The sequence below is a fragment of the Myotis davidii genome, unplaced genomic scaffold, assembly GCF_000327345.1.
Source record: "Myotis davidii unplaced genomic scaffold, ASM32734v1 scaffold265, whole genome shotgun sequence".
NCBI lineage: Eukaryota > Metazoa > Chordata > Mammalia > Chiroptera > Vespertilionidae > Myotis > Myotis davidii.
In genome coordinates, this window is record NW_006296627.1 from 4,887,468 (window position 1) to 4,901,298 (window position 13,831).

The 13,831-nt window shown below is 51.5% G+C and overlaps 3 protein-coding genes across 5 annotated transcripts in view; 2 read left to right on the forward strand and 1 right to left on the reverse strand.

The window, feature by feature from the left end:
* The window catches only part of KBTBD4 (kelch repeat and BTB (POZ) domain containing 4), a 4,821-nt gene extending 720 nt beyond the window's left edge, over positions 1-4,101 (reverse strand). The window contains exons 1-4 of one of the 2 annotated variants that reach the window (XM_006772312.2): positions 3,945-4,101; positions 2,511-3,128; positions 1,310-1,416; positions 1-868 (exon numbers count right to left, since the gene is read on the reverse strand). The exon at positions 1-868 is cut by the window's left edge and continues 720 nt beyond it. In XM_006772312.2, the coding sequence (XP_006772375.1) occupies positions 1-868; positions 1,310-1,416; positions 2,511-3,099 (1,564 nt within the window). In that variant the 5' untranslated portion in view covers positions 3,100-3,128; positions 3,945-4,101. Of the gene's footprint in view, positions 869-1,309; positions 1,417-2,510; positions 3,172-3,944 lie in introns of those variants that run through there. The other variant, XM_015569553.1, reaches the window with a different exon arrangement.
* Positions 4,102-4,138: 37 nt separating this feature from the next.
* Positions 4,139-9,632, forward strand: NDUFS3 (NADH:ubiquinone oxidoreductase core subunit S3). Its single transcript, XM_006772310.2, has 7 exons — positions 4,139-4,282; positions 4,392-4,457; positions 5,538-5,635; positions 6,072-6,221; positions 7,332-7,457; positions 7,593-7,712; positions 9,383-9,632. The coding sequence occupies exons 1-7, from the start codon at positions 4,222-4,224 to the stop codon at positions 9,548-9,550; spliced, it is 789 nt and encodes a 262-aa protein (XP_006772373.1). The 5' UTR covers positions 4,139-4,221; the 3' UTR covers positions 9,551-9,632.
* Positions 9,633-10,551: 919 nt separating this feature from the next.
* On the forward strand, positions 10,552-12,785 carry FAM180B (family with sequence similarity 180 member B). 2 transcript variants are annotated; one of them, XM_006772313.2, is made up of 3 exons: positions 10,552-11,019; positions 11,815-11,885; positions 12,099-12,785. In XM_006772313.2, the coding sequence occupies exons 1-3, from the start codon at positions 10,608-10,610 to the stop codon at positions 12,492-12,494; spliced, it is 879 nt and encodes a 292-aa protein (XP_006772376.1). In that variant the 5' UTR covers positions 10,552-10,607; the 3' UTR covers positions 12,495-12,785. The 2 variants fall into 2 exon arrangements, with proteins under 2 accessions (XP_006772376.1, XP_015425040.1); XM_015569554.1 differs by having other exon boundaries at positions 11,815-12,785.
* Positions 12,786-13,831: the final 1,046 nt, after the last annotated feature.

Genomic DNA, 13,831 nt, shown 5'->3' on the forward strand with positions numbered 1-13,831 from the left:
CCCCGCTGCCCGCCAACACAAACTGCAGATTGGTGAGCAGCACCTTAATGCCTCTGGTGACTGTGACAGTGGAAGTGGCAGGGTCCAGCTTGTAGGTGTTGGCATCCCCCTTTTTATATCGATCCCGAAAAACATAAATGCTCCCATTACAGCTAGCGATCTTCCAGAGGGGTGGAGTGGAGCTCCAGGCCTCAGGAAGGCAAAGCCGGGTAAAGCTGTCTAGCAGGGGATTGTAGCAGACCAGGGCGTCCCCTTCAGCCACGATGAACACCAGGTCCTTATGCACGGCGGCATGCATGCGGCCGGCAAAGGGCAGCACATAGGGCTTCATGTAGCACTTGTCTGTCTCCGTGTCAAAGCACTGGATGAGTCGGGAAGGTTTGGTAAAGAAGTCCAGGTCATTCTCCTCCCCCCCGAGTAAGTAGATGATCCCGTTGAGATTGGCTCCAGCAGCCCCTGACACAGCCACCTCTAGCTGTGTTGTCTCTATCCAGATGTTATAATCTACCTGGTAATAGATAACTGCATTGGAGAGGGTATCCTGCAGTGTCTTGCCACCCAGTGAATATATAGCATCTCTAGCGGGCACAGACACCATGGTGTGCTGGAGCCGGTCCCGGGGTAAGGGCGCACACCACTCCCAGTCCACAGTGGCGTTGTTACACTTCCACATGCGCCGTGGGATGGACCCTCCTACCACGTACAAGTCGCCACCATGCTTGCAGGCTGCAGTGATCTGGTGGCACAAACTGTTTTGGCCACGTACACTGATGGAGTCATCTTCAGCACAATGCAAGGACACAGCCAATGAGTGGGTACGAGATGGCTCTTTCCCGATGAGATAAATGTGCACATTCTCCCCAATTTCCTATTGGAAAAATTAAAATTATAAGTGGTATCTACCGATTCTAGGCTAAGGCTCAGCTTAGACGCAATGCTTTAAGGTCTTAGGCCACACACTTGTATTTTGCTCTAGCCTGCTCCCCTCCGGTTTCTGTGTGTCACCCTGACTCTCCTCCAATCACTTTTCAGGCATTTTATGCCGGGGCGGAGAATCTGTTGCACTCATCCTCTCAGCTTCTTAAAACTATCATGAGCTGGTGATTCAGACAAAGGGTGCTTAGGATTCTTAATGCGGTGATGAAAGTAGTTCCATCAAGGAGCTTTGGAGCTCAGAGGCACACATATCCTTCTCCCCCAGCTCCTATCAGCTTCAAGCCAGAGACAATCACCATCAAAATGGCCAGCCCAATTGACGGGTGTAATACATGGCTAGTATAGTGTCCCAATCCAAAGAAATCTGCCTTACCTTCAAGCTACTCTTGAGTGACTCTGCAAAAGACTCTCTTTCCTCTTTATTAAAATTGATCCAGGCTTCTATTGCCTCTGTTGGGTTCTGGGAACACGGAACTCCATCTGTTGAGACCCAAAGGAAAGGCATGGTCAATGGCACTCTGACAATCCAAAAGGGAGATCTAGAGCCAGGGACTTTAAATATATGAATCACTTTGTTAGACTACCACCATGTATGTATGTGTACATGTATGAGAAAATCTCAAATTGCCTTTTAATCAAAAATGGGTGGTTTGATATACTCCCATTTGCCACAGAAGCAATCTAATGGGCGGCAGAACTCACACCTAAAGAATGTGTATATCTCACTTGCAGTATCAGGATTGTAACCTAAACTTGGCCAATCACTTAAAATATTTTTTAGGGCCCAGCCGGCATGGCTCAGTGTTGCATGTCAACCTATGAACCAGGATGTCATGGTTTGATTTCCAGTCAGAGCACATGCCCAGGTTGTGGGCTTGATCCCCCGGGGGGGGCGGGGGGTGTGTGTGCAGGAGGCAGCCAATCAATAATTCTCTCTCATCGATGTTCCTATCTCTCCCTCTCCCTTCCTTTCTAAAATCAATAAAGATATATTTTTTAAAAAGTTTTTTTTTTTAGGTATCTTGACTTATCCATCATTCATCATAAATTTACTTAGGTAACAGGTACATGCAGAGTGCAGGATAGATAAGAACACCTATGGCCCTAGCTGGTTTGGATCAGTGGATACAGCGTTGGCCTGTGGACTGGAGGGTCCCAGGTTCGATTCCAATCAAGAGAACATACCCGGGTTGTAGGGGGCGTGCAGGAGGCAGCCAATCAATGATTTTTATCATTGATGTTTCTATATCTCTCCCTCTCCCTCTCTGAAATCAATAAAAATATATTTAAAATAAGCAAAAAACAGAAATGGAAAAAAGAACACCTATGCACAGGGGAGATTAGAGTATACATACAAATACTTCACTACCTTCTGCTTTTCTTTTCCTGGAATCTTCCTCAAAAGAGACTCTGTCTCTGACAGCAGCTACACTAAATCTCAACTCAATTTCCTTCAGAAGATACCTAAATTCCCACCAATACCGTAAACTAACACCAGGAAGCCTGATGGTAGGGTTTCTTTCTCTTGAACTAGAACATGCACTGGGTATGATATGCCCCCTCCCTCAACTTACCGGAGATGATATCGGTGAGTAGGTGGTGGGGCAAGTGGAGAAATTCCTCTGTGTCCTGCAGCTGGGCTAGGTGGGCCTTGGCACAGTGCTTGGCAGCAGTGTAGAGCTCAGGATCACTGTGCCGATCTGCCAGCCACATCACCTGAAGGCAGTTCCCCACCTGCACTGTGCGGGCCAAAAACCGAGAACATTCCTCAAAGAGAGCTGTCAGCTGATACATATCTGACACCTCATAAATTTCCTGCAGCTCATCAGCTCTAAGTTTCACAGTCCCATGGTAGATATAATCAACCAGGAGCTGGAAAACAGACTCACTGACATCCTGCAGCACAATCACCCGGTTGTGGGCCTCCTTCAGGTTGGAAGTGAACATGGACCGGAAGAAGCAGCTTTGAGCTGAGAGGACCAGCCGGTGGAGCTGAAACTCCCGGCCTTCCACTGAAATGGTGACGTCAGCAAACAGCTCTTCCTCCAGACACAGCTTCATGATGCCCTGAGCCACACGGCCTGAGTGTGACCGATCTTTGAAAGTGTAGTTCACAAAGTAGTTCTCATCCATGAATGCTCCAGGCTCCTCGGGTGATTCCATGGTAGCCAACTTCTCTCTCTGCCAGTTGTCTGCAAAGTGACACCACCCTCAATAACCAGGAATCCACAGCCAGAGTCCATGAATCAAATGGTGCAATTCAGAGGGAGAAGGAAAAAGCGATTGTTAACAAAGTGGGCCCAGATTGTCCTTAATTCTGGCCCGGCCAATAACATCTCTGATGATCTCCTTCAACTACAGCTGGGTTCATTCTGCAATGGCACCCCAAACCTACTAAAATCAATACAATTTCTTACTATGGGTGTTTCCTTTCCGTGATGTAACAAAAGGCCTGGAATTTTTGGTCAAGGCATGAAAACAAGTGGTTGGAGTAAGCCAATTATCTTAAAAACCTGGCAAAGAGCCTTCAAACCAAATAACTACTGGGTATAAAACTAGCGAGGTTCTGGAGAGTAGAACCAGGCAAAAAACACCCCCCAAATCCTTGTGTCCAGATAGACGCTCTCCCTCCCCCGGCGCTCGCATGTATTCCAGGCCTTCCACTATGAGGCTTGGCGGGGACATCTGTCAGCCCCACATCTGCTCTTTTCTGAGTTTCCCTCTCGCATTTCTCAGTTCGCCGTAATCACTCCCCAAGGCTCCGTCCCAGAACTCAGACAGAGCCAGTCGTCCCAAGCCCAGGGCACAAGGAGGCCCATTGCCAGGTGCAGTGTCGCCGCTCCACCTGGAGTCGGCCTGGGCACGGGAAACGGTCGCCGGGGAAACCGTCCTCTGTCCTCCGCCCCGCCGCCCCCAGGCCCGCCAGCCCCGTCAAAAGCTTAGCTAAGGAAGCGGAGAAGGGGTGTGGAATGTGGAACCCAGAACCCCGCCCCTTCCCCTCCTCTCACCGTTCCGATTCTTGAGGGTCCTCGCCTTCTTTCCAGATTCTGCCACACTAAGCTAGGGCCACGTTCACCTCACGGTTTTCCCACCAGCTTGCCCTGTTTTCTCACCTGCTTCCCTTCCTATCATTCGGAAGCCCGGATCCCGGAACCTCTGCTTTTGGCCCGGCGTCCGCCCGGAAGAAAATATAAGGCACACTTCCGCTTCCGGTCCGTGCCCTTGTGGCTCCGTGTCCTGGTCCTGTAGGTCTTGCCTTTGCTGCTTGGTCTGCATCTGGGGATCATGGCGGCCGCCGCTAGGGCCTGGTGTCGAGGGCTCGTGGGGGCCGTGGCGCTTCCCAGGGGTGAGCAGGGGATGACCGGATGAGGCTCGGGGCAGGAGGGCGGGCGACCAGCGCAGGGAGCCCCCCAGGCCTCACCCTGCGCTCCTGTGCCTTTTATCTCCCCGTGCAGGGGTTGGACGACCCTCCGCGCTGTTGCTGCCAGTGAGGAGGGAAAGCGCTGCGGCCGACAAGCGCCGTGAGTATGTGCGGCCCGGCCCTTCTCGGGACTACGGGCGGGGGCTCCTCATTCCCTTCGTCATGTTTGTCCTTGCTCTGGGATGCCCTTCCCTGCGGCCTGGCAAGTCTACATGTCCTTGGAGAGCTGACTGCTACGATCCTCACTCTGCAGGCCGAATCGGGCCCTCTCTGTTATGTCCATGATTGCCTCCTCGTCCACTTCCGTGATTCTCTTGTTCTGATTAAACTGCCAGCTGTTTGAGAGCAGGAAACATAATATTTGGGCCTTTGAGCCCAATATAGAGCCTGTTGTCATAGTAGCTCACATTGAGTGCTTATTGTGTGCCAGGCACCTGGGAAGTGTTTTTATGAATGGTCTTAAAGTCCTCACAACAATCTCATGAGGTAGATAGTATTTTCAAACTATGAATCAGGCTGGAAACAGTTCAGAGAAATAACTTGCTCAGGGTTACAACACTATTGAGTGACAGAGCAGGCCTGCTTGCTGCCAGAGGCAGAGAACAAATAGCCATTACCCTGCAGTTTATGCTGTTTGGGTGTTCAGTGATTAGGTTGCATGAATGACTGTATAGAGATACGTTATAGACAATATAAGCCAACTGTGAGTCAGGAGACCTGGCATTTCCCCCGTTTTGGGTCTCAGTTGCTTCATCTATGCACAAAAAAATAAGGTTCAACTGGAGAGTCTGTGAGAGCTCGTAAGCCCTGAAGTTCTTCCTTGAGAGCCTGCTATGAGCCAGGTGCTAAGGAGATGCACAGGAGCAAACGTTCTGGCTCCCACCCTTATGGAGTCTGGTAAGAGAGCGGAGACATATGTTGCTTTAACAGAAATGCGGGCTTTATGAAGGGAAGAACCATGGAGTAGTTTTGAGAAGAGGCAAACATGCCAGCTTCAATAGGCGAGTCTTTGCGGACTGTGTAGGTGGCATTTCCCCTAAGGTTTCATCACTTCCTATTCCCTCCATCCTCACCTTTCTCAGAGTTCCACAGGGAGCCTCTTATAAGCCCAGACTGGATTGGATGCAGGGCTGGTTGCTGTCTTTGCCATTTGTTTGTTAAATATGCCTTCTCCTTTCAGCCACTGTAAGACCACGGAATGATGTGGCCCACAAACAGCTCTCAGCTTTTGGAGAGTATGTGGCTGAAATCCTGCCCAAGTATATCCAACAAGTTCAGGTAATGTTCAGTACTGTTGTTTGGCCGGGGTCAAGAAAGCACCATATTCTCAGGTCATGTGGGAGTGGGCAGCCTGGAATCAAAACCCACAGATTCTGCCCAGCCAGTGTGGCTCAGTGGTTGAGCATCAACCCATGAACCAAGAGGTCACTGCTTCAATTCCTGGTCAGGGCATATGCCTGGATTGCAGGATTGATCCCCAGTAGGGCTGTGCAGGAGGCAAACGATTGATGTTTCTCTCTCATCAATTGTTTCGCTTTAAAATCCTGTCCCTTCCCCTCTCTAGAATCAAGAAAAACATATTTTTTAAAAAGCCCCACAGATTCCTCCATCCCAACTCAGGTTTCTTTCTCTGCCTTAAATCAGAGAATCAGCTGAAGTTAGTTGCTCCCTTGGTAGCTCTGTGTTGTCTCTACCTCCTGGTCCATGTCTGCAGGTGTCCTGCTTTAATGAGTTAGAGATCTGTATCCACCCTGATGGAGTTGTTCCAGTGCTGACTTTCCTCAGGGATCACACCAATGCTCAGTTCAAATCCTTGGCTGACTTGACAGCAGTGGACGTCCCAACCCGGCAGAACCGTTTTGAGGTCAGTCAGGAGGTTTGAGAACGGTTTTTGGGGGTAAAGGAAGGAAAGGGAACAGAACACTTTTAGACTAAGAGTTGCCAGTAGGAACCATTGCCTTCTTAATTTTAGTTGGGTCAAACAGCTTAACAAAACAGTTAAACTAGAGCCTCAGAATCAGGCAGGCCTCGAGTGTAAATCCTGGCTCTGCCATTTATACACTGTGTGAATATTTTGTTTAATCTTTTTTTGACTTTTCATTTTCTTTTGGGCAGAATAAGTATAAAATTGTCCCTAACTCAGGGTGATTGTGAGGATTTAATGAGATAGTACAGGTAGATTGCTAGCACACAAGTTTCAATGTATTTAACTATTGACATTTACTGATAATATACTATTTGCCAGATCCTGGGATAGAGAAATAACACCCAATAACTGCCTTCCAGGAGTCCCTCAAACTCTAGTTAGGAAGGATACATAAACAGCTTAGTGTAATAACATATGGCACATGGTATGTTAAGGATGTGCTATAATAATGAAGGAGAACCACTTAGCCCTGTCTGGAGGCTTCTTTGAAGGGAGAGAGAATGTTTGTGCTGGGTCTTAATGGATGACCAGAAGACTAGGAATTAGTCCAGTGAGGATTGGGATTGGGGGAGATGTGGTTTGGAGACATCCTAGACCAGTGATGGCGAGCCTATGACACGCGTGTCATAGGTGACACGCGAACTCATTTTTTTGGTTGATTTTTGTTAAATGGCATTTAAATATATAAAATAAATATCAAAAATATAAATCTTTGTTTTACTATGGTTGCAAATATCAAAAAATGTCTATATGTGACATGGCACCAGAGTTAAGTTAGGGTTTTTCAAAATGCTGACACGCCGAGCTCAAAAGGTTCGCCATCACTGTCCTAGACAAAGGGAATAGCAAGAACAAAGACAAGTATGCCGACTGCTGAGCAACTACATGTTAGTGTGGCTTAGGCCTTTGTACAGCAGGATCTTGAGGTTTTGAGCTTCAGGATAGAAGGCAGACTTATCTAATTCACCTTGTGTCGTCATTGATATTCCCCCTCAGGGACTTCAGCTTGTGGCCATCTTGGTCCTCCATTTCCTCTGTTCTCCCTAGATTGTTTACAACCTGCTGTCTCTGCGCTTCAACTCCCGCATCCGTGTGAAGACCTATACAGATGAGCTGACACCCATTGAGTCCTCCGTCTCTGTGCATAAGGCAGCAAACTGGTATGAGAGGGAGGTGAGTTACTGGGCATGGCGGACCGTGCTTCTGAGCCAGAGTTGCAGAATTGGTTGGAACTACTGTGGGCAGCACAGCCCCTTACCCCCATGTTGGCCATGATGGACTGGTTGCCCGAGGGCCTCTTTTTTCTAGATCTGGGACATGTTTGGAGTCTTCTTTGCTAACCACCCTGACCTAAGAAGGATCCTGACAGACTATGGCTTTGAGGGACATCCTTTCCGGAAAGACTTCCCGCTGTCTGGCTACGTTGAGGTAGGAGCCTTGGAACTGTGATAGCAGCCTCAGGGAAGGACTGGCAGGGAACCTGGGGGATCTTGGGCATGGCAGGAAATACGGTTTGTGGATTGTGGTGGTTTAAGAGCATTGGCTCTGGATTCAAATCCTAGCTCCACTTTTATAATTTGGGGCAAGTTACAAATTTCTCTATGACAGTTTTACTCATCTGTGAATTGGGAACAATAATAGTACTTAACCAATAAGATTTGCAGTGTTCTAAATGATGTATGTGTAATACCTGGTGTACTATAAATGCTCAGTTGATACTAGCCATTATTGTAGTAATCATTTGAATGATCAGGGCAGCCTTGAGAACACAGAGTCTGTCCCCAAGATCTGAAAGTGGAATGTCATTTTACCCTACCCTGGATCTCTGAGAAGGAAGCTGGCAGGGAAGACACTGAATATTCAGCCTTTGAGAATGGCCAGAGGCAGGACCAGTAACATCCTATCTAATCAAGAGGGAATATGCTAATTGGCCCTCACACTGTTGCAAAGATGGTGGCGCCCATAGCCAATAAGGAGGGAATATGCTAATTGACTGCCCCACCCTCAAAGATGGCAGCACCCACAGGCACAAGATGGTGGTTCCCAGTCCCCTCAGGCCCGCAGGGGCAGCAGTCTCCCAGCAAGGCCGGGCGCACCCCCAGGAGAGCCCGGCCACTCTGCACACCTGCCTCTGGAGTCCCCTAGTCCCCTCAGCCCCCCAGCCGCCCAGGGCCGGCTGAGGCTTGCACTGCCGGCAGTGGCAGCAGCAGGGGTGTGATGAGGCGGTGCCTTCCCCTGATCGCCTCCCACCCAAGGGCTCTTGGACTGTGAGAGGGGGCAGGCCAGGCTGAGGGAACCCCCGTCCAGGGCATGAATTTTCATGCACCGGGCCTCTAGTGTGACCATAAGAAGTCAGTGCTTTGCTTTACCATCCATGTGCTGCAGGTTGGTTGTCAGCAGGGAGATGCTCTATTGTGTACGTTAACACCAGTGATTTTGTAGCAAAGTGACTTAGAAATACCAAGGTAGTGGCAATCCAGCCCTTCTCTTTAGTGCCAAATGCTCCTGTTAGTATTTTGCATGGATCCCTTTCCTGCTCAAGCTACTTCTGGTCAGGGTTACTTCCCTCTCTTCTCCCTTTCTTTCACCCCTACTGTCCCCCTAATTTGGACTGCCTCTTAACCCTAGCACTTGTTTGTTCTTATCCAGCTGATCCTCCAATAACAAGAAAAGCCATGCCAAATTGATTGCCTCACATCTTTTATTTTTTTGATGGCTTCACATCTTGACACCGATAATGCCAAGGCCCCAAGACCTGAACTTGAGTGCCTGCCAGTTAGGTGTACTCTTTTCAGCCACTGACTTGCTCTCTAATCCTGGGCAAATTCTTATAAAGTGTGTGGATGGGTGAGCAAATTCAGTTCTGCCGGAAAGAGCTCATAATGGGATGGTGGGCAGGTGAGCCTGACTGGGTGATGCCAGGGCATGAGACAGGGCATTTTGGACTATGGTTAATCAGTAACAGGTGTGGATGGAGATTTGAAACAGGCTGGGACAGGAATCAAGAATAGAGAAGTAAAGGGGCTGGCATGGGGGAGTGGGCTGCTTGCTGGAACAAGGCCTGGCTCCGCGCACAAACCTGCCTTTTTCTCCTGCAGTTACGCTATGATGATGAAGTGAAGCGTGTGGTGGCTGAGCCGGTGGAACTGGCCCAAGAGTTCCGCAAGTTTGACCTGAATAGCCCATGGGAGGCTTTCCCTGCCTATCGCCAGCCCCCTGAGAGTCTCAAGCTTGAAGCCGGGGACAAGAAACCCGAAGCCAAGTAACTCCAGGGAAGGCATCTGGATCCTAGAAAGCGCCTTATCTCTAATTGAGTCTGTGTAAATAAAGTCCTACTTAGACTTGCCATTTCCTGTGTGCTTATCAACATGAAGGTTTTACTCAGGAGAGGGGAGATGGCAGGCAAGAGTTTTCCCTGCTGACTACCAAACCGGGAGTCTGTTTTAACGGGACTGAATAGTGCAGTTACAGATGTGGTGACCTGCAGCTGAAATTCAGAGCTCATACAGCACACAGGCCTCAGGGTGGGTGTGGCATGGCCTCTAGCAGGGTCTCAACAACTGCTGGAGAAAGCCCATGTCTGGCAGTAGCTTGTGTGTCCAGGGGCCTGGGTGGAACCAGGAAACCACTATCCACCCTCATTCCATCCAAATATCCACAGGGTTCCATGAGCTCCTTTTTGAGTCTTGAACCCTGCAACCTGACAGCCCGTCACGCTTGATCTAAGGGAATCTTCCTAAACCAGTGATGGTGAACCTTTTGAGCTCAGCGTGTCAGCATTTTGAAAAACCCTAACTTAACTCTGGTGCCGTGTCACAGACATTTTTTGATATTTGCAACCATAGTAAAACAAAGACATATTTTTGATATTTATTTTATATATTTAAATGCCATTTAACAAAGAAAAATCAATCAAAACAATGAGTTCGTGTGTCACCTCTGACACGCGTGTCATAGGTTCGCCATCACTGTCCTAGGCTGGCCTGAGTCAAGAATGTTGTAAACAAGCAAAGGAGGACCCAGGGCTGAGGCAAATGCCATTCGGGAGCCGCAGAGCTTCCAGGGGATGGGACTCCCCACGGGAGCAGGTCTGGACTCTGTGCAGCTGGTCTGGCCGAGTGCCTGAGGTGGAAGTGCTTGGCTTTGCCTGCCCGCGGCACTGTCCAGTCAGTCGGGGATGCTTTTGTAGGACTGAGCTTTGCAGCTGATGCTCTTGGCTGCTGAGGGGCTCCCTGGAGGCTGGGCTGGGGACTGGGCGTCAGGAGTTGGGCTCATCTGCAGGATGTTTTGGGTATGAGGACAGATAAATAGTAAGGTAGTATTATGGCCTGGGCTCTTCCCTACCTTTTAGGAGGGCCAAGCTCAAGCTGTTTGCTACCCAACACCTTTTTTCTATTAAATAAAAATCTGGCCCATCTGGGTAGCAACAGCCTCCTGCTGCCAACAACCAAGGATTTCACATTTCTACGGGATGGAAAGAGCCTTGGGAAGCCAGAGCCAGCTCCTCCCTGTTTTGCTTTGAAGACTGACACGCAAAGCAGGGAACACTTGAGCAGCCTGCAGTGGAACGCCGGAGCCACGGTGTGTGGCAGACGGATGCAGGAGCAGAGAGCAGCCAGGGAGAGCAGAACTCGGAGGACGTGGTGGGGCATGGCGGGGAAAATTAAGTTCCTGGCTTGGCTAATGGTAGCCATCTGCCTCCTCCCTGGGTTGACTACAACCCAGCGTCACGAAGGTACCAGGGCTTCAGGGTGGGATGGGTAGGAACCAAGGAAGGCTGCGGGCTAATAGCAGTTACAGTTGGTTCTGAGCCTAGCAGGGCCTCGGGACTGTGGGCTGACATGTACTGCAGAGGTTAATGGCGTGGGCCCCTCCCCTAGAGCAGGAAAGGCCCAGGTGAAGTGAAGGGAGATAAACGTAGGTGCTGACCCTGGACAGAGCTGGGCTTGGGCTTATTCTGGTTGATGCCTGAAGCAGTTTCCCTTGATCTGCCCTGGGCTTGGAACAATCATTTCAAGGATGGGTGCATCCTGGGGTGGGATGAAGGAAGCTGTAACAAGACATTCTGCCTTGCCTGGTCTCCCTGCCTTGCATACCATCACTACTGAGGAGTAAGGAGGGAGCGGGTTCTTTCCAAAAGGGGTCCTCAATCTTCGAGGAAGGTCAGTTTTAGGTTACACTGTAAACCAGATGATAGGGAGGGAGGGGGAGTGGGAAGTAAAGTGTCTCGTGACCCGTTGCCCTGGAGCTCTTGGCCAAGGGAACTGCGAAGTTCAAGGAGTTCTGGACATTTGCTGAGGTTGTATCTGGGTTTGGGATGATGGTCTTGGGATAAGACCTATGCCTGGGGTGGTAAATGTCAATGTGTGTATGTGTGTAGGGAGTGTGGGGGTGGAGGGGAATGGAATGGCAATCCTACTCTTGCAGCTAAAGCCTAGACACTCTCACAGGCAGCTAAGGGGCACTTCTGGGAAGCTGGGTTGTTTAGGACGGAGCTTGGCAGGGGCCTGACTTCTCTCTGCTGCCCCAGGGCAGCCCACGGACAGCACCAGCGTGGCAGGTGGCCTGCAGGAGCCAGAGGCCCCGGAAGTGATGTTTGAGGTCTTTCCTCCAGCTTGGGACATGGGGGTGGGGGTGCAGTGTCCAGAGGTCCCTAAACTCAGAGTTGGGAAGGGGGATGTCTCAAGCTGGGCTTGCTGGGGGAGGGGGGCAACCCAGCATGGGGCCTACTGCCTGCTTATGCTCCCCTGGCCCACTCCAGCTCCCTACCCTGCCCCGGAGCTCAGCCCACTCCTTACACAGCTCCCCTTGCAGCTGCTCTGGGCCAGGCTGGAGCTGGATGTCACGGGGCAGCTGCACATCCAGGACGAGGAACTGGCGTCCACACGTCCAGGCCGCCGACTCGAGCTCCTCCTGCAGCACCACGTGCCCAGTGACTTGGAGGGTGCTGAGCAGCGGCTGCAGCAGTTCCAGGACCTGCGGAAGGGGCCTCCTCTTAGCCCCTGGGATTTTGAACATCTGCTCCTCACCGGCCTATCCTGTGTCTACCGGCTCCACAAGGCTCTGGAGGCTGAGGAGAGGGGTCGCTGGGCCCAGGTCTTTGCCCTCCTGGCACAGGAAACACTCTGGGACCTGTGCAAAGGCTTCTGCCCCGAGGGCCAGCCTCCTTCTTTGGGGCCCTGGGCCTCAATCCTTGACCCCTTCCCCTGACCCTCCCCTTTCACCTATCAGCCCCCTAATTCCCACCCCCAAGCCAGACTCATCCTGGGCAGGGGCTTCCATAGGGCACCTGGTTCTTCGCACCGTGTTCAGGTCCTTGGGCTTAGGGCTGCACCCTGGACCATGCTTACCTCTCTCCCGTCTTCTTCCCTGGGCCCTGACAGGCAAAGAGGCCAGACTCTGGGTGCCAGGCAGCAGGTGCAAAACTAAAGGCAGGACTTGCAGACAGTGTGCGTGGTATGTGTGATATGTGTGTGTGTGCATGGTGTGTGTGTGTTCTGCGTAGGGTGTGGGATGTGTGTATGGTGTGTGTGTGCGTGGGATGTGTGTGGGGTGTATGGTGTGTGTGGTGTGTGTGTGGTCTCTGTGTACGCATACATTGTGTGCGTGGGGTGTGTGTGTGGTGTGTGTGCATGGGGTGTGATGTGTGTGTTCTTGTGCATGGTGTGTGTGGTGTGTGATGTGTGTACGTGTGCGTGGGGTGTGTGTGTGGTGTGTGTGCATGGGGTGTGATGTGTGTGTTCTTGTGCATGGTGTGTGTGTGGTCTGTGTGGTGTGTGATGTGTGTGGTGTGTGCATGGGGTGTGTGTGTGTACATGTGCATGGTGTGTGTGTGTGATCTGTGTGGTGTGTGATGTGTGTGTGTTGGGGTCAGGACTGAGAAGTGTGTTTTAAAAGATGCTGGAAGGGAAGCTGCCCCTAAGTCAGGCCCCGGCCCTCCCCTGGCGTCCCTGAGGCCCTGGGCATCCGGGGGCCTTCTGAACGCTCCACACCCGTCTCAGCACCCCCTGAAGCCCAGCCACTGCTCCGGCCCTGAACCTCCACGTCCCCCCTGGGTGGTTCTGTCTGCTGGGAGTGAAGGGAAGCGGGTGGAGAAATGCACATTTTCTGGGCGGAGGGATGTGTCGGGTCCACCTCACCCAGCCCGCGGTGAGCGGTCGGAGGAGGGAGCGAGGCTGGGAGGGGATGGACAGCGCAGGCCGAGCTGGCGGGGAGCCCCTGATCCCGTGTCCTCCCACCCTCCCCATAAAGTGTTCTGTTCCGGCCTCCTGGGTCCTGTCCTGAGCCGATCGCCCTCCGAATGCGGGCCGCAGGAGGTGGGCACCCAGGTGCCAGCTGCACCTTTCACCCCCGGGCCGGAGGAGGCATGCCAGGTGGACGCCACGCTCCCAGAGGAGCCAGGTATGGCCGTCAACCACCCGCGGACCAAGAACGGAAGGCCCGCGGGGAGGAGTGAGACAGGGACCGACCCGAGAGGGACACGCACGGGAGGCCCACAGCGGGTCGGATGTGTCGGGTTCAAATTCTCCTCTCACCTCCCCAGGCCT